The sequence below is a fragment of the Strigops habroptila genome, chromosome 2, assembly GCF_004027225.2.
Source record: "Strigops habroptila isolate Jane chromosome 2, bStrHab1.2.pri, whole genome shotgun sequence".
Lineage (NCBI taxonomy): Eukaryota > Metazoa > Chordata > Aves > Psittaciformes > Psittacidae > Strigops > Strigops habroptila.
Window position 1 is genome coordinate 104892432 of NC_044278.2, and position 20130 is coordinate 104912561.

The window sequence follows — 20130 nt, forward strand, 5'->3', positions numbered from 1 at the left end:
TATTGTAAAAGCCCAAACTACTTTTGCACATACTTACACAAGCTTTCTTAAATACTACAGTCCTGCGCTGTCTGTAAGTCATGTATTTCTGTCAAATGGATTTCTTGTCAAAACCCTTTTCATCTATCAATTACTGCATCATATGAAACTTTCGAACCTTGAGCTCCAAGCATTATCCTCTGTGCATTCAGGGTACGTGCTGGGTATGTTAACATGCGCAGCGGGGTTTGAGGTCAAGTTACATTTTCTGTTATTTTGATCATTTCAAATTGGATTGAGTTGAAATTGAGATACAATAATGACACAAGTTAACTGCAAAGTTTTCATCAGCCTTACAGAAATTTGATATGGAGTTGCTAAATCCATCTGTAGATGCAGTGTGAATTAATGGATCCAAACTTAAGGCTCCCAGAGAGCCTGCTGGCACCAACTGGATTTTAATTACATCCCACGCATTGGTTTAGTTATCCTTACAGCAGGTAAAATGAGTGGTGCAAGTTAACTCTTCCAGATCAGAGAAGAAAAAAAGAGCATTGATCCTCTTTTCAGAGGAGGGGAAGAAAAAGTTTTATAGCTTAATTTTTTTTCCCAAGTGAAAGTGAAACAAGGTGTATAGATGATGGAGGGAAGAAAGGCAATGAAAGAGTACAAAGAGGCAGAGTAAGCAGATTATTTGGAAAGGAGTAGAGTGGAGGAAGAAAAATTATATTGGGAAAAAATAACTGGAAAATGTAGACTATTTTATAAGCAGAAAAAATTAAGATGGAAAGCATATAAAAGGTGCAGGCATGTCAAAACACCAGATTCTGTGCAAAGGCGTAAAAAGTAAAATGAACGAAAGCGGAAGACAAAATTTTAAGGGAGTGATAAGCGTGTGTGCGTATTTTAAGTCAATTCTGATTCATAATCAGCTGCAAATACTTGAGTTTGTACACAAGTACTTACATTTTGAGTGGATGCAGAATTTGCTTAGCAATGTTACCAAGATCACATCACAGGGATCAGCAGTGTTAGAAAAATCTCAGGTAAGGGTTATCAAGACTTTATTTATGCAACCCTTAATTTTTATTGATTAAAAAAAAAAAGTTACACTGAATACAAAGTTTTTACTTGGCTTTAGCTTGCTATTTTTCATACCAAAATGATCAAAGCCAAATATTGAACACCATGAATTCTTTATTAGCATCCTAAATTAAGAGACTGATAAACAGATTCATTACATTGATCTGAAAATTAATTGTAAGACATAATGTGGTTGCCCTTAGGCATCTCTCAGTGCAGGAAGCCAAGAAGGAAACGATAGTCTTCAGTAATGCTTATAGACGCCAGTGGCTGGTTAGCCCCTGATCCCTTGCCAAGGAAAACACTTGCATCCTTCTAGAGCTCTTTTTATGTCATTCAATTCTAATTTACCATCAACTATCATAACTTTACCATGGACATTCTCAATTTGGCATTGGAGGCTTGACATAAAATCACAAAGGCAAGTAAATTCCAAGTTAAAGCTGAAACTTCATTCTTAATTCACCAGGTTGTGCTGGGGAGCATGTGGGAACACCCAGCGTTTGAAGCCCTGGCTGTACCCACACACAATACAACAAGTTAAGGATGGAATTTCAGCCCAAGCCTTAACATTAATGCAGCATAGCTCTTTGTGGTTTGATTTCTTCTTACACCACACTGTTAAAGACAACAATAAGCCCAAGTCAATCTCAGAGTAATTTTAAATTATGCTTACAAGAATCTCGTGCAAGGAGTAGTAATAGATTCTTCTCACACGTTGCTTCTCAGTAAATTTGAATTTTTGTATCTTGCTTGCTTTCAGTTTTCACTGTTGGAAACTGCTGAGGTGTTAGATTACAGATACCTCAATACCTGGAGTCCAGCCTTAAATACATAATTGTTTCCTACAGTATACCTGTCTTTACTTGACACTCATTTTGTGGAATAGAATTAAAGAGGTAAACTTTGCTTTTTGCCCTGCACATGCATTTTTATGAGCAAAATGAGCTTTGAGAGTGTTTTTAGAAACATCAGGAATGTCAAATCTTTTTTATCTGAAGGACTTCTTGGATGACTCAGGAAAAAGTACTTGGAAATTAGTCAGGACTTAATTGAAGTGAGAATGATACTGAATTGTTGAGGGAGAGTTTGGTCCCCTATGAATGCTTTGTACTTTAAAAAAAGATCAATCTTAATTTTAGGGGATTGAATCAGCCTTTTCTTCAAAACGTAATTTTTATTCAGTCTTTGGTTAGGCATTTGGAATGTGATTAGAATAGTTATTCAGTCATTTATCCCTTCTCAGAACAAATGAGAGTTACGCTGCTTGTCTTTCTTCAGAAATCCATAGCTCTCTAAATCTTCCCATATATTTCCATCCTTTACCAGCTGTCTTCAGTGGGTCCAGCATCCCTGCTTGCTAAAGACATGGAGAGATACATATCGGTGAAGAGAACAGTGAAGGAGAGGGATACAGCTTTTAAAAGAGCATGCAGGCTGCTGTTGTAGATCTGTCTATATTTTAAACCTAGCCGCACAACATGGCCTGTACCTGCTTCAGGATGCCCATGCCCCCTTTTCTGAGCCAGTAGATCTTCTTTTGCTCAGGATTAGGGACTGTCCTAAACCATAGCTTCAGGAATAACTTAATCACTGGCAATAGTAGTCTAGAAACAACAAACAATTTGGTGGAAAGAAGTGATATAGTTAAAGCAAAGAGTCTGGTAATTATGCTCCAGAACACCCTCTGAAATGATATTTTGCATTGGAGAATAATCATAGTGAAGTGTTATGCTCATATTGTTTATTTAGATCGTGAGAGTGGGTTTGTGAGGTGAAACAGAGAAGAACAGAGGCAGTATGAGGGTCGTAGTTGGCAGTGTGGCAAATGAAAATGTGATGACTAAAAGATGTCACTCAGAGCTTAATTAAATGCTGGCAGTATGTTTAAGAAGAAATTATGAAAAGTAAGCATAAGATCATCAGTACTGATCTTTAAAGGCCAAATGTCCAGCTACATTCAATTTAATTAAAATTGCACAAATAATTGTATTGAATATTTTTGTCAAATTATGAATTATATGGCTTACACCTGAAAAGTCATCACTTTTTTGGTATCATTAAACTTGATTGTGAACTTCTAGTCTCTGATGCCATAGGTAACAGGTTCAAGTCCTTAATTCATGTTAAACCAATTTGAACAGTATTATTGTTGGTTTGGGAAAATGTTGTGAGAAAAATGGCAATTGAAAGGCCTGATGTCATCATGATGTGCTATTTGAGTATGTGGCCACTGATAGTACCTGCCTTCACACTGGACAGTAAGAATCTCCATATTCCTTACACACTTTCTGGTCTGGCCGAAGCATGTAATACCCCTGCCACCACCTCTTCTCCTCCAAGCTTCTACTCTCCAGTTATGTTTGCCCAGATTTTCATTCTCTCATGCAATAAAATTGTGCAGATGTGTTTGGTGTGAAGGAGTCTAAGCCTTTTTTCCTGGTGCTCTATCCCTCCCTGCATCTCCTGAACTGTCTGTCCAGACAGCTAAAAAAAGTCCCTGTAATTACATTCCTGAACTGCCATTCTCAGCACTCATTAGAAAGGGGGCCTGGATTAACCATATTTAATGGAGGTGCTGGTTCTGTAGCTGTATGAAGCTCCAGTGGAGAACCCAATTCAGTCATCGTAGTAACTTCCCTGTAGGCACTGGCAGGTTGCTATTAGGTCCCTGTGAAGGTTTTTTCCTCCAGGTTGCAAAAGTCCAGTTTGCTCAGCTTCCAGATGCTCTTTAGTAAAAAGGATCTTTGTAAAAACTTTCAGGTTATTTTTTTATTAGGTTTTGTGCAGAATTGTCATGGTTTAAGCCCAGCCAGTAACTCAGAACCACGCAGCCACTTGGGGAAATTTCAGCCTTTATTCTCCTAACTGTCAAGGCGTGAAAGTTATTTGGCATTTTTTAAATATTTTGATAGGCTTTTTATTTTGTCTGTACATGTTTCCCAGTCCTTCACTGAGGTCTGCCTTATTCAAGCCTCCATAAATTAAAGTGTAGAATATGAGATATGAAATGATTGCTTTTGTGTTATACTTCTGCACTCCTGATTGTTGCACAGTGAGTTTTGGTTTTGGTTTTTTTCCCTTTAACATACTTGGAGTATGCTGTAGAGACTCTCACAGTAACCATACTAAAACATGTTGGGAAAGCAGAAATAAAGGTACCTGTCATCATAAAGATGGCAGATCAGCTTGTAGCTGATATAAGTGGTTTTACAGCCATTGGAGTGCCATGAATTTTCAGTCCAATGCCATACACTACTCAGTAGTAGTAAGCAGTTACTCATGGATAGCTGAGCTATAGCATAGCCCTAGCTGAGCTTGTGCTGGTGTGCAGGGGCCAGAGTGCTTTTAGCAGACACTGAGCTTCTCATACAGTGACAGGACATTGGAAATCTTGCAAAAGCTTTGAAAACAAAGTAGGAGGTGGCACAGCTGATGCATATCATCCCATAAGGTTTATCTTATTTGTGCTAGTATTTGAAGCTGACTTTCATAAGAAGTGACCCATGTTCCCAAGGCTGTTTTGCGAATCAGAGATGCTAGTTTCATGAAAAGAAAGGGGCTTGATGAGTCACACGTTATTGTAATTCTGGTGGCAATACATTCTTTTCCAAACACAGAGCAATCTTCAGAGTTAATATGTGAACTTGTACCTATTTCAGTTAAAATTGTGGATTGCTGGAATTCAGTGCTTTGGTATCAGTAGCAAGTTTAACTTTAAACAGAATTCAGACAAATACTGTAAGACTTAAGAAACTTGAAAATCCAGTTGGTTTGAAGACATTGTAGGATTAGCTCTTTACTTCTTGTTTAAACTTTTTTATTTTGTGTTTGTGCAGAAAGATGGTTTTTCATTCCATAATTTTAGTTAAGGGACAACTGTGAAGAAGTTTTCCACTTCTTTTAAATTTGCCGTAGGGCAAAAATTGCTCCTGTTATTATGAGAAAGAGATGATTTTAATAAGAATGCTGCCTGTTAATACCCAGCAACTATGAACTATTCATATGATTTCTGCAGCATTTGTTGAATCTTGTTAACTAAGCAATTACAGAATCACTTGTCCCCCAAAGTTTTAAAAAGAATAAAGCTAAAGATTGCATTATATTACTTTTTTTTTAAACAGTGTTTTCCAGAACATACGGATCTGAATCACAGAACAGCAGCAGGGCAGCTTGTGTGTAGGCCATGAGGAAGCTCCGTACTGTGTAAGAAGCTTGAGGCAGCGCTATTGATACGAAGTGGTCATATCTAAAAGAAAGCAAACCTTGGCTTCAGATACTTATAAGTAGCCCTCATTCTCCTTACATATCAGAATATGACTGTTTTAGTAAGTGCCTAATGCTAGCACAAAGGTGCAAGGTGTAGGATTAAATGGCAAGTTGCAGCCTTCTATTTAGAACTATAATTAAGTATAATATAGTATAATATGGTAATAATTGTGTCCAGGCTATGGCTGTAGGTTTGCTAGTTGTACCCTTTTTCTTGAGATCCCCGAACTGTACAAACATATGGTCCCTATATCCAGTTAGGGACCATGGTGGGTAGAAAAAAAGGAAACCTAATGACACAAAGTTGAAATGCTTCATCCTCTTCTCTGATGTCTCATTGTCCCCTGAACTGTTTTTTCATGCTTTCTTCAGTGGACTGGTTATTGGCCATAGCTTGTGGTCCACTCTCCTGTTTCAAGAGTCCTTCACTTTGAAAAAGTTGGTTGTTGCTCTTAGACCACGCTGGGTGCCATTATTTGGGGCTGCCTGTATCAGTACGAGTCCTCTATCTCTTTCCTCTACCTCACCAGCCTGACACTAAACCTAATGTTTTCTATTTTAACTTCAGAGCCCTGTCTGAGAGCTAGAAGCTATCATCCTGAAACAGCTTATATGTTCATCATATCAGCTGGCTCTCCCGCTGTCTTTGCCACTTCATACCAAAGTCCTGTCGTGTTGTCGGCTGAGTGTAGGAAATGTAGCTGCTAGCGCTTGATTCTGCAATTGTTAAACTCAGCAGAGGAGACAGAGTTAGCAGTCCCCATCCTGGAGGAATAGCAACTTAAGTGTCAGAAATCTGATCACAGCTTTTAAGTGGTTCAGAATCTCATTCCCTTCTCGCTTGCCCACTCCCTGGATGTGTTTGTACAAACACACAAGCACCCCATTACCAACTGTGATATTTGCAAGTATCTGTGCACATTCCCAATTTTCCTAACAACCTCCCGTGCAGCTGGTGCCTGTTACCTTGCATGTCACTATACCAGTGCTGACTGCAGTAAAACCAAGCGAGATATTCCCACTGGTCTCCCCCCTCCTTCACCCACATACTGTCTGCCTGTCTCCCACCGTTCACCCCATGAACAGACTCAGCACAGCAGCCCCTGTGTTTTAACATCTCATGGTGAGACCCTTGCTGCACCTGCAACTGGTTTGAGTGTAACCAGGAGCCTGTCTCAGAAGTGTCCCAATGGGCAAGCTGCAGCATACACCAGCACTCTACTGGGCTGCTCTAATGCCAAGCAGTCCATAGGAATGATCCAGAAACTGAAAACTGCATAAACAAATAGTAATTTTTTACTGAAAGATGTGGTGCAGCACCTCAGTAGGCCATGCCCTAAGCTATACCTGCTCATCTGCATCACACAACGAGTAATGTCACAGGCACTGACCTAGCTGCAGGTCCATCTTGGTGTTTACTGACTTGTTTCAAGTATGTTCAGATTGGGATCTTGTTTCATAGTCTTGGATTTTCTTGCTTTTCCTTCACTTTCTCACACCTTTGAACAGTCCTGAAATTGAGTGATGCTGCTGGTGGTAAAATTGTTCTATGTTCGAATATGCACAGGGTGTTCTGAATTTTAAAGTGTCTTGTTTTCCTGTTTTCACTTACTGTCTCTGAAATCCTAAGAAAACATCTGTTTCACCATGTCTGTGTCCTCTCTTGCTGCCAGTAAGTGTTACTACTCATCAGAATGTTGTCAACTTGTATTATTTTGATCATGAATCTCAGTATTTAAAGGGGGGATGGGAGTTGGAAGGTTTCTGTTTGCTTGACAAGTCGACTCTTTGGGTTTGGTGATGCAATCTCTGACTCTTGTCGGTGTTTTCATTGCTTTTCCTGTTTTTATTAACTTCTCTGGAAGATAGGCCCATACTTAAACTAGAATATCATTATTCTCCCATCTTAGGAGTTGTTTTACAGCTTGATAACTGACTTCAGGAGTTAGAGATGCGGACCACATTTCAACCTTTGCTGAGCGAGTCACTAATCTGGCAAAATACTGTTTGCTGTTTGGTCAGTTTAGTTTTTTGTTGAGTTAGCAAACTGAATTTGACTTTAATTGAATTTAGCAGAGCTGGCAAAGGAGGGGGTGCAGGACCATATGGCCAGGAGCAGGGGAATAGGAGGTAAGGGCAGCCTTTGGTGACAGCAAGTCATTAATTTGTCTCAGCTGTGTTAAGGCATGCTCTCAGTGAAGCCAAAAAATACTTTGAATGTCATTCATTAAATTGTGCCATAAAAGCTTTAATTCTTGGTAGTCTCTTGTTGTGGCTACCCACAAAATACTGAAGTTAATCAAGATCAGGTATAGGATTCTTTCTAATTACAGAGTTGGTCTACAAATGCAGCCAACTTTCTGCAGGGATGGTTTTTTTCTGTTTCAGAAGGAAGATGCCATTAATGCGGAAATGGACGAAAGACTGTCTCTTCGGAAGCATCGCTTCATGCGTTTTGCATCATTGGAATATGAAGGAGAGTATTACATGACACCAAGAGATTTCTTGTTCTCAGTAATGTTTGATCAAGTTGAACGTAAGTTGTTTTCTCATCATTGTGTTTGTGAAGGAAAAGAAACTTGCAGGTCCCCTTCAAGGTGTAATTTTCCAATCACTGGGATAAGATCCTTTATTTGACATAAGTCAACACAAGCCAGTTTATAAATGTTGTGCATGTGGATTCTTACAGGCATCACCACCCTTTACACCAGTGAATTGAGACTGATGATGTAGAAATCTGGTGACTTGATGAATGAAATTACATCTCTGCATAATTTGCATGTCTGATCAGTATGTAGTTCCTCAATTACTTACATGCCACAGAATATAGTAGGAGTGTAATATAATAGTGTTCATACCATTCCTGGCCCCATTATCTGTCTATCCACTTCACTAGTAAATACTCTGTGACCTTATTTCTTAGAAGAGGCAGTGATGGCAGTGACTTGAATGAGTGTAATGAAGCATTGAGCTCAGCTCTAGGTTTCTGGTTTCAAATCTCCTCTGGTTTATACAAAACCTCTTTAAGAACAAATCAAAATTGTATGCACGTTCTTTAAAAAGTACTTTTAAAAGCATGCTTTCTGAGGAGAAGATACGACCAGCACACAAATAAAAAGTGCCATAGGTTGTTGTCCTCCTTTCCTCCAAAAATTTGGCTTTTACAGCTTTCCAAAGAATTTTTTACTTTAGAAAAGTTAAATTCTCCAAGTTTCCAAGAGGATTGTCATTCAGAGGACAAATACTGTTAGTACCTCTGCTGTGGGAAGGAGGGGAAAATCCCAACTTTAATCATTGTGTGCTGCAGTCTGCACATACTGACCAGGGGAACACATTGTCTAGCAAAAGCCATTCATAGCATGGGATGCTCTGCTCAGCTAGCAGCGAATGTCCAAGTGACATGGGGATGCTGAACAGGAAATACAGAAGGGAATTCAAGGTACTGTGGGAAGGCTAGTGAGACAGGGAGGAGGAAGGAGACTGAATGCACTAATTCAAGCCTCTGGGAAACCTGGGGCAGAATAGAGTTCGCTGAGCTGCAAGTGGTCAAAGAACAGGACACAAGAAAATAAAAGGTTTTTTGTGTCTGCCAAAAATCTGTAGGTGATAAAGGATACATGGCTTCACTGCTGACACACAACTTCTAATATTATACAAAGCTGAATGTAAATCCTTAGGAGGACTTTATGACCTTGAGAGTCATGGAGACTCTCAAAATAACTTTTTTTTTAATATATGGCTAACAAAAAGAGTTCTTTCTCCTTCAAAACTTAGGTTATTAAGTTAAAAACCTAGAAGGGATTTTCTTTTAGGTTTTCCAGTATGAAACAGTGAAAGACAATGAATACTGAAAGTTTCAGTTTTGAAGGTGTGGGTTTCAGACAGTTGTCTGTGAAAGCAAGGTTAGAGAAATAAGTGTTTTTCAGTCTTAGCGGTTCATACATATTAATTGGTTACTCCAACTATAATAGTACACATGCAGATTTTTAATGAAGTGCTATACGGGTAAGGTTTATTTGTAATACAGCCAAGTTAATTTCAGTTACTTTGCTAATATGAGTAGGAAACAGCATTAAATAGAAAAGAAAAAATAATGACAAGAAAAAACACATGAACGAAAAAAACCTTTGCACTAATGCATATTTAGCATTTCAAATTGAGATCAGGTTTACAACCATAGACAATTCATAGAAAAATGTTAATACTTTAATGCTCCTAAACATTTGCTTAACCATCATTGGTGTTGATTCTTTAGCCAGTAGCATAAACGCAACAGTAAACAATTCTCTTCAAGTCACATTTCTAGGGATTTTAGGTTTTCTTGTAACTGCAAACAGACATAGCATTTGTTAGCAGAGAAATATGATGTTTTAGGTATTTTAAAGGCAGTGGTTTGAACATTTTATTTAGAAGAGTTTCATACAAGGAAAATGAACAGACCTATCTCAAGTGTCTGGGTATATTTAGAGTAGATCAAGGTGGTGAATTTCATAGCAAAGTATCAATTATTTTGGGAAACTTTCTGCTTGTATTGTAAAATTAATTCCCTTTCACCCTGAACAGTGGTTTTAGAAAGGAAAACAGGCATGCCATCACTAATACTAGAAAGCCCTTTGCTTACTGGCATACTGAGATGCAATTTTAACATGTGATGCTGCATACAGATGGTGAGTCTTGTAATGCTGAAGTTAAATCTGCAATGATTTGGTAATTTGCTACCTATTTTTTATTAATCACTAATTAAAAAAACCAAACAAACAACAAAAGTCTTGGAAAAATTTGAAGGACCCTGGCAGTAACCATTCATCTCCATAACTGTTTGCTTGGAGTTTGCAGATGGTTGCTATATATGATAATACGAAATGCTTAGGACTGTTCTGAAGTTTTGTTTCTGCTGTCTTTTTTGCAGATAATAGGCAGGGACATATGACCAGCCTCAGGAGCAATTTAGCTGTGTACACCAAGAAATATTGCTGAGGTTGATCACGACATTCTGCTCCTTTGTTCTTATTCAGAGATAAAGACTCCCAAAGGGGAAAAAGGCAAATGAAAAGAGGGGATGAGAAGAAGTTACGGGTTGAAAATAGGTGCCTTTTCCAGCCTCCTTGGGGTTTTTTGCTCACTGGTGATTGTCATTGGAGAATTACTTTGAAATCTCCTGTTAGTTCTGAAGCATAATTAAATTTAAAAGAAAGTAAATGTGGTGTTTTGTAAACCAGATGAGTTGTTGGTGCTAGATCAAAAATGCTGACGTTAGAAAATACCAAAATATTTTAGCTATGTCCAGATTGTCAAATGAATTCCTGTACACACTTGGGTGGAATTTATTACAGAAGCAAAAATCTTAGGCGTGCCCTTTGACAAGGTTGCAAAACATGTAATAAATTATGATTTATTATAGAACACTTCCCAGATAAGAAAACAGATGAACTGTAGTGCAAATACATCAACTGTCATCCAACCCGAGTGATCTTAAACCCTGTTTGATAGACCTTAGTTCACTAGTTCTGCTCATTTGTTTCCTGGTGCATGGATTTCTCTATTACTCCTTTCATTTAAGGTAGGCCAAAAATTGTGAAATCTTGGCATTCCTGTTGATTGAATCACACCTGCAAAGTTATTTACTGTCAGGGTGATAATGAAGAAAAATATTTACAGTGCTGCCATCTAAGGAGAATGAGCTGATAACAAATTCAGAGTTTCCTGACAGACTTACTTTGTTCTGCATATTGACAAAGCAAAGGGCTCTATAAAGGAAGAAAGACACCATCCAAAGAAAAAATTTGCATGCTTTTAGATGCAGTGTTTCACATTGGATTATTTTTGTAAGTATTTGCCTCATTCTATTATTGTTAGTTATTTTATGGATAGAAGTAGCCACCTCTTTATAAACAGTGACAAACAGTAAATGATATGTGATAGTGTGGCACAGCATTTGTGCCTGTACAAAACACCTAAAACAGTGTTTTGTACCAGTTAATGCAGTGCATACTTAATGTGCCACTGGGATTTTTGGATTCATGGCTATATGCCATGCAATCTCATGTTGAAACAGTGTTACCACAGGGATGTGTGGCAAACCATTGTAAAACCAGCCAAGTTCTTCTGGGTGTTCTGTGGCATGTTCATGTAAACCATCATGTCTGATGCAGTAATAGTTTAGTGGAAAACTGTTTTCTGTTACTCTTCTTATCATGATGTAAAAACTTCTCAATGTCTAGTAATATCTAATAAGAATAATATGAACTTGCTGTGTTGCATTAAAAGTTCTAGCATCCTGCCCATGGCAGGAGGGTTGGAATGAGATGATCTTTAAGGTCCCTTCTAACCCAAACCATTCTATGATTCTGCGATTCTAGGCGTAAGAAGCATAAAGCTCAGCTGACTTACACTGAATTTTCATTGCAATGCAGGAGTATTTTTAGAAGACACTTTCAGCTTCATATAAAACTGATGTTTTAAACAGTTGTGCATGCTTAGGCTCATATTCCAGATTATACAACCAATACTGTGTTAGAGCTTCTCCATGGAAATATTGCTGGTGTGCTGTTGTTGTAGAACATACAAGAAAATCTGTATTAGGTTTTGAAAAGGACTACAAGAATCCTTCAGAAAATGAAGATTTTGCAGTACATTAAATCTGGAGTGTGTTTATGTTCATTTTACTGGAAAAGATTATTCTACTCCAGAAATACCTTTCTCTTTCAAGTAGAAGACAAATGTTCAGGTTAGCTTGTCTGATAACAGTTGATACTTGGTAAATAAAGATCATGATCCTCCTGTATATCCTCAGTACAGATTTAATGTGTCATAACACCTTCACGTCCCAAACAGTAAAACAGATTTTCCTGTGTTCGATAGCACTAAGCTGCCAGAGGCAGTATTTCCACAGTAGAGTCCTATCCGTCAGTGAGAATTAGCGTATTGTAAGTTTGCTGGGAGAAACTGTTTGAGTTGGTTAAGCTTTCTGTGAAAACACGGTTGGCGCAAGTTTGTGGTATGTTTGCAGGTTTGATATCATGTGTGGCTTCATGTCATAGCGTCAGTGTGATCATGACTGAATGAATCTGCGGAAAGGACAGAGTGCAAGGCTGCAATGGCTAGAAGATTGAGTTCTCCATTGTCTTTAGTAGAGATCAGTGCTGGTGCAGTCAGTGGGGTTTGGAGAGCCAAGAGGGACCAGCCAGTAGATGGGCATTTCAGAACAAGCCAGGTCTGTTCAGTCTTTCTGTTTCTGGATCTTGAGTTTTTGCCTCTAGTGAGAGTTCAGATGCCTAAACTTCAGTGTCTTCATTTTGACCTGAATTTCATATACAATAATCAGACTGATATGAGTCATGCATGGGGATTCAGAGTCAAAAACTAAGATTTAAGCTTGGGTAACTGGTGAAGCTCCATACAGGAAGTGAGGATTAAAATGCTGTATGGAGAGCCATTGGCATACCTGGGAACTGAATGCAGTGAACTGAATTCTCCTGAATTTCTAATGCGTTAACAAAGAGATCATTTTCTCTTTATCTCTGGATTTAGTATTTTTTAACACTGATGTGGTGGTGGTGTTCAAATCCTCCAGACACAGTAAAGATCTCCACAAGCTGGGATATGCAGGACAGAGGTGACCCTTGCCCAGTGCTAGATGGAAGGTAAAGCAAAGCAAAGGCGAAGCAGCAACGTGGTGGTGGTATAAGGTCATGATATAAATTTCTTCTGTGTTTTAGAAAAATGAAACAAAATCATCCATTTCTAGCCAAAGCTTCTTAGTCATTGTTGTTTACTCATTTCTTAAAGTGAGGTTGTGGGTGGAGGAAAGTAATGTTCCTGTTGAGAGATTTGCACATAAGCAAAAATGAGGAGATTGCTGAAAATTTCTGCTTCTGTAACTAGCCAATATTGTGAAATTTTCATCTTCAGCGATCCTTCATCACCAAAACAGCGTTAGGAAATCGTACCACAACCCTGAGAAAGTCTTTAAAGTAATATATTGTATACATACTGCCTTTTATTTTCCCTTAAGTGTTCAAGTACAACATTAAAATTCATGTTCTGGGTAAAATACTAGATCATTTTGGACAAAATGTTGTAACTCGGGAATTGTTGGTAAATAATGTAAGTAAGATTATTTTTTTTCTTCTTTTCTCCTTGGCAATAGTGTGTTAACACTGACAACTTAGTTACATAGGCTCTCTAATGCAACACCAGTGATTTTCATGGGATTGGTCTATCTAAAAATTTATTTGAAGGAAAACAGTTCTTTATCTAGAAACAGTAGAAATGCTTGAGAAATTCCTGTGATCTTGATAACGTGTATTTGGACATAAGCTTTGTTGTGAAATTAAAACTAAGACTAATGCATTTTCGTAGCGGTTGCATCACGAAGTACTACATAACAGAATCAGAGATGGGATTCTTGAGGGGAAATGGGATCTTCCTCCCTGCAGCAATCACATCTGGTGTGTTGGCCAGGCTGCTTTTTTGGTGCATTAACCTCTGGCCACCGCACTGACTCATTTGTTTGCTCTTATTTTTCAGAAAAATTTGTTTGGTTGAGAGTACGAAAAATAGATGCACAAGGTGCTGTGATGAGAGCAGAGTTGTTAGGCGAGAGCTGGCTTCCAGCCATGACTTAGGAAAAAGCAAGTTTTAGAATATCGTTGCACAGGGAGGTGACCTTTTTTTCCCCTGTTCCATTTCCATGCCTTGAACCATGTTACAAGACATTGCTGAAAGTACTTGGGACACATTACTTATAAGGTCAAACAGGAAAATATACTTTTGGTCCTTAAAATTATACTGACATTGTATTAATTACATTTATATTTTTGTGGCTATGTCTGCATGAGGCAACAGTAAGGTCGTAATAAGCTTGTTGCTTTGTTGTGATTAATTCTTCTTTTTCCCTTTGTGGCATTGCTGACTAACTGGAGACACAGAATCAAAGTTCTTATCTCGATTGACTGCAGTGCTTACTGATTAGGTAAAAACTTCGGCATGATGTTATGTTTTGAAAATACATTACTAGCTATTTAACTTTCTGAAAAATAATTGTTAATGAGAAGATACATTGCAGCTTCTCAGTGAATGAAAGCAATTTTTTAAAACTCAGCACAAAAATAGTACCAATAATAAAACTGGTCAGGCTTCAGCAGAGTGGCGAGCAAGAGGCAAGTGGTCTCAACACACATCTTGAAGGATTTAGTTATTTAAAGTGTGAAAGTTATTGGTTATTTAATGGCATCTGAATGGAAAACAGATTCCTTGAAACAAATGAAAATATATTGTGTGCATACAGAATACTTGTAGTACCAGTAATGGAAAGATCTGGTTATTAATAATGGAAGTCTGCTGCTTGTATAAACATCGTCTGCCTTAGAACTTCAGAAGTCTTGCAACAGTTTCTGCTTTAGTCAAGTATTCCACTTTTGTGACAGGCTACCATGATATTTCAAATACTTAACATAGAAGTCACTTTTCTTTCTTTTATACATACGAGCAAATTTCAAGAACTCGTACAATCATTCTTGTTTTCCGAATATTTTTCCTATTTGTAAAGATATTTTTATAGAACATCACACGCTATTTCAACTACATTTATAACATACTGTCAGCATACCACAGAAAACATCTCTGGGATTTTTTCCACCATGGGTTCTGAATACTTTTTGACAGATTACTTCAGTATTATTTTTTTTTAATAAATTCAGTGGAACTTAATCAGTTCTGAAACATCCTGCTTAACTGACAATTAAGTCTTAACAGGTGTAGTGTGAAAATCAGACTCAGTGATTTTCTTTTTTCACTCTTAAATGTATTCTAATTTCTTGCAACATATGTCCTTAACACAGGCAGGTATTGGTTTGTACCTAAGGAGTACAGTCTGTTTTCAAAATTCCTTGGGTTGTGTTCAGACATTTAGAACTGATGGGGATCTGGCAGACCCTCAGTGGACGATAGCAGGTGCCAGGAGTGCAGGTCAGGCTCCTGCCAAAATCTAGTATGTGTTCTAGCCTCACATTTTTTATTGTTTGTAACTCTTTCAGTGCTTATGGTTCCATGCTTTGCCTTAGGCCAACACTGAATTTTTATTACGTTAGTCATACAATTTATTCTTTTTTAGAGTAATCTTGATATAGGCTCTTTTTTTTTTTTTTCTTTCCCCATGCATGTTCTCATAAAGAATGTTACATTATGGGGTTTTTTTAAATATCTAAGGTAGAACTGTTGAGGATCAGTCACTTTCCTTCTAGGCAATAGCAGCAGGCAAGTTGTGCATGCTTTTGTAGATGAGGAGAGCTGTCCTTACTTGCCAACGGCTGGGATCTCCAGGGAGATCTTTGAGAAGTTCTGCTGCTCCCTGTTTGGAAAACATGGGCATCGATTTCCTAAGGGAGAAACTACCCAATTTATGCTCACTTTTTTTCACTCCTCAGCCCTGCACCTGCTGTGGGTTGTAGCACAGATTGCACTCAGTAGCCTTGCTGGTCTACTATGAAAGGAAAGTAAATCTTGAGCTCAAAGACCTTTTTCCATGTGGAAAACATGCAAGTTTCTCTTGTTAGAGCCACCTGCCTACATGGCAGTGCCCTCTCTTGGGCTTACCAGCATCATTATTGCAGAGGAGAATACAGCTGAGAGCCAACTCTCAGTAATCAAATCAATCTTCCAACATTGTCCAGTCCATCAGAGAGCTCAGGTCCTCACAACACCATCTGTAATGCTGATGAGCACCTAGACATTCTGCTGACTACATCTTTAGTTGAATATCTTTCCTCTCAGACCTGGAAAAGGCTTGTGCACCTGAAGGCAGAAGGATTTTTCAGCCATAGATAACAAAATATACCATGTTTTCCAACAAATCCTGCCTTGGTTCTTACCAGATGAAAGGTAGTTCAACATTACTACTAGGTCCAAATGCATCCTGATTGGCTGTTGTTGGTTATCAGTGTATATATATGTATATCTCAATGTATATATTGATATATTTCTGACTGCAGTATCCTGGGACTTTGTTCACCAAGAGCTGCGATCCTACTTGGCTTAATAAAAATTAAAAAATGGACTCTTTGTACAGAGTTTGAATATAAAACATGGACAAGCCAGCTGCCATTTGACTTTGTTCAGACTATTTCAGTTGTCTTTCAGAAGAGCTGATGTTTGAAGTCTTCAGAATGATACAGCTCTTTTTCTCAGGTGCTGGCCACCTTTTCAAGCCTTGAATGCATGTCCTTCATGCCAATATCTCTGGAACTGCTGGGACAGTGGAGTCTTGCTGCTGCATTGGTATTGGCAAGCCCTTACTAAATCACGTATCCCACCAGAGAAACTGCCAGTTCCAGAAAACAGATGACTTTTGTCCTTTTTTGTTCCTCTACAAAGGTTTTTTGGTTTTGTTTTTCCTGGGGAAGAGTGAGGTATGTGTGTTCTTAACTATGGACTGGATCCAAACCATTGCAAGCCTGACAGAGCAGATTCTTATAACAGAGAATACTAAAATTAGTCATTTTGTCTCATGTGGATGGGCGTCTTCTTTTCCATTGGGACTGTATTTATTTACTGTGTCTGACAACTGAACAGTCACCCACACCCTGACATAGCAGGTATTTCTTCTCAGTGGATTTTTTGGTGATAGAGAACATGAGAGCTCACTTCTGTTTCACTGTCACTTTCTGGGGGGAAAATGTAAAACCTAACCTTCAAAAATTTCATCTGCTTCTCTGGCTTTGTTGGAATTGGCAAAAGGGAGCAACTGTTCAGCAGAAAAGAGCACCGTTTTTTGCAGTGTGTATGGTGGTAAAGGCAGTCTGCTGCTGAAAAAATAAGAGGGGCTTTTAAACCAGTATGGTCAATTTAAAAGTACAATGGGCAGAATAAATGACTTTAGTCTTTCAGTAAAAGAAAGCCATCTATTGTTTGCTTTTCATTTGCAGCAACTTTGAGAATTGCAAAAAACCTACTTAAAATATGATTCACATTTCAATTCAGTCTCTTTTTTCTGCAGCTAAAATAAATGTTCATTTCAGGAGGGCAGTCCCTATATTTTGTATCCAGTACTGTTGTAAGGAGGAAGAAGAGTATCTGCTTAGTTGTACTGTTGTAAGAAAACTTGTATTTATTACCACAGCTCACCCGAGTTGATGTGTAGTATCTTGTAATGTATTTTTAAGGATATGTATCCTCTACTAAGGTGATACTTAATGGCTTATCACTTGTTTTTAGCATTTCATGGTTGTGTGATCATATATGTTCTAAAAGTCAGCTCCAATTTTAGCAGGAAATACAGACTTAAAATGTAGACCTGTTACACATTTTTCATACTCAATTTAAAATAATTTCTAACCACTGTTTACCTTGGAAAATGGTGGCACAGTATCTCCTCTGTTGCTTGAAAACTCTTCTGATATCCAGCCTAAAATTAATCTGTTTAAACCCACTTGCTCTTGTGCCAACATTTCTCATTACCTAAAATAGGGGGGTTCTTTTTTCTTTTGAATCTTAACCTCATGATGCATTATAGATAATTAAATTACCACTCAGCATTGGTCTTGTTAGGTTAAGCAAACCCAAGTTTATTTTTATCTCCTCTGGCTGGGTGAGGCCATCCATTCCACAACTTCATGTAGGTAGCTTTATTCCATGCTTTTCTGAATTTGATTTCTTTTTGTAAAGTCAGCTTTATTCCCTGGCTCACAGCACAATCCACTGGCAATCACTATGGCCTAAGGGATGAAACAAGGATTGAAGTCAAGAACTTCTTAAATTAGTACTCTTGCTGAAACATCTGAATTGTCAAACTGCAGCTTCATTCAAGGAGAAAAATGCTACAAAGCAATGCTCACTAGAGCAAACACTTAAACTCTTTTAGCCTGTGCTTCACTTGAAGTCACTACATGCAGAACAGCTTCCAGCACCATAGGTGCTTTGGTCCTCATTTGTATCTCCATGTGTCTGCCAGGCTGAGAGTAGTACAGTAGAGTAAATCATCATAGGAGCTGGTCTGACAAAGAAGGGGAAGAGCTGTTTTGGTAGGAGGCTTGCCAGGCTGGTCAGGAAAGCTTTAAACTAGATGTGTTGGGGGAGGGGAGCATTGATCCATCCCAACATTCCTGGTCAGTTGCCAGCACCTGTAATAAGTGCTTGGAGCAATGCAGAGATGTTCCAGCTGCCCCAGCCATTGAGTCGGCTTCATTTGGAGCTCGGCTAAGGTGCCTCTATACAAACGCCCGTAGTATGGGGAACAAGCAAGAGGAATTAGAGATGTGTGCAAGGCTACGGGAATATGATGTCATTGGTATCACAGAAACATGGTGGGATGGCTCCTATGACTGGAATGTCGGAATGGAAGGTTACAGGCTGTTTAGAAAAGACAGGCCAGGCAGACGGGGAGGGGGCATTGCTATCTATGTCAGTGATAGGCTAGAGAGTATGGAACTCTGTCTGGGGATGGGTGATGAGGTAACAGAGTGTTTGTGGGTCAGGATCAAAGGGAAAACAGCAATGGGGGACATTACGGTGGGGATCTGTTACAGGCCGCCTGATCAAGAGGACTCTGTGGATGAAGCGCTCTACAGACAGATAGGAGCAGCCTCACGCTCGCAGGCCCTTGTCCTCATGGGGGACTTCAACCATCCTGACATCTGTTGGAGGGACGGTACGGCCCGGCACAAGCAATCCAGGAGGTTCCTCAATTGTGTGGAAGACAACTTCCTCTTTCAAGCAGTAGAGGAGCCGACGAGGAGAGGTGCCATGCTGGACCTTGTGCTCACCAACAGGGAGGGACTGGTTGGAAATGTAACGCTCCAGGGCAGCCTTGGCTCTAGTGATCACGAGATGGTTGAATTTGAGATCCTCAGGACGGTGAGAAGAGCGTGCAGCAAGCTCACTGCCCTGGACTTCAAGAAAGCAGACTTTGGCCTCTTCAGGAACCTCCTTAGTAAGGTTTCATGGGATGCAGTCCTAGAGGGCAGGGGGGCCCAAGACTGCTGGTCGGTATTCAAGGATCACCTGCTACGTGCTCAAGAGTGTTGCATCCCGACTAGAAGAAAGTGCAGCAGGAGGGCCAGGAGACCTCCATGGATGGACAAGGAGCTGCTGAGGAAACTTAGAGGGAAAAAAGAAGCTTATAGAAGGTGGAAGCAAGGACAGGCGGCCTGGGCAGAATACAGGAGCATTGCCCGAGAAGCTAGGGACCAGGTTAGGAAAGCTAAGGCCCAGCTAGAATGAAGTTTGGCAAGGGATGTAAAAGATAACAGGAAAGGATTCTATAGATACGTAGCAAATAAAAGACAGACTAGGGACAATGTAGGCCCTCTCCAGAAGCTATCAGGAGAACTGGCTACCATGGATTTGGAGAAGGCTGAGGTTCTTAATGACTTCTTTGCCTCAGTCTTCACCAGCAAATGCTCTGACCACACAACCCAAGTCTTGGAAAGCAAATGCAGGGACTGTGAGAACGAAGACCTTAGGCCCACTGTAGGAGAGGATCAGGTTCGAGACCATCTTAAGAACCTGAACGTGCACAAGTCCATGGGACCTGATGAAATCCACCCACGGGTCCTGAGGGAGCTATAGAATGAAGTTGCTAAGCCACTGTCCATCATATTCGAAAAATCCTGGCAGTCAGGTGAAGTTCCCGATGACTGGAAGAAGGGCAATATAACCCCCATTTTCAAGAAGGGGAAGGTGGAAGACCCGGGGAACTACAGACCAGTCAGTCTCACCTCTGTGCCTGGCAAAATCTTGGAACAGTTTCTCCTGGAAAACATGCTAAGGCACATGAAAAACAACGAGGTGGTTGGTGACAGC

General features: G+C 39.4%; 1 protein-coding gene across 1 annotated transcript in view; it reads left to right on the forward strand.

Annotated features, from left to right (window-relative positions):
• Positions 1 to 20130, forward strand: part of MICU2 (mitochondrial calcium uptake 2) — a 147278-nt gene that overhangs the window by 74300 nt on the left and 52848 nt on the right. Inside the window, exon 2 of the mRNA XM_030477887.1 lies at positions 7720 to 7867. Within this exon, the coding sequence (XP_030333747.1) occupies positions 7720 to 7867 (148 nt within the window). The remainder of the gene's footprint in view (positions 1 to 7719; positions 7868 to 20130) is intronic.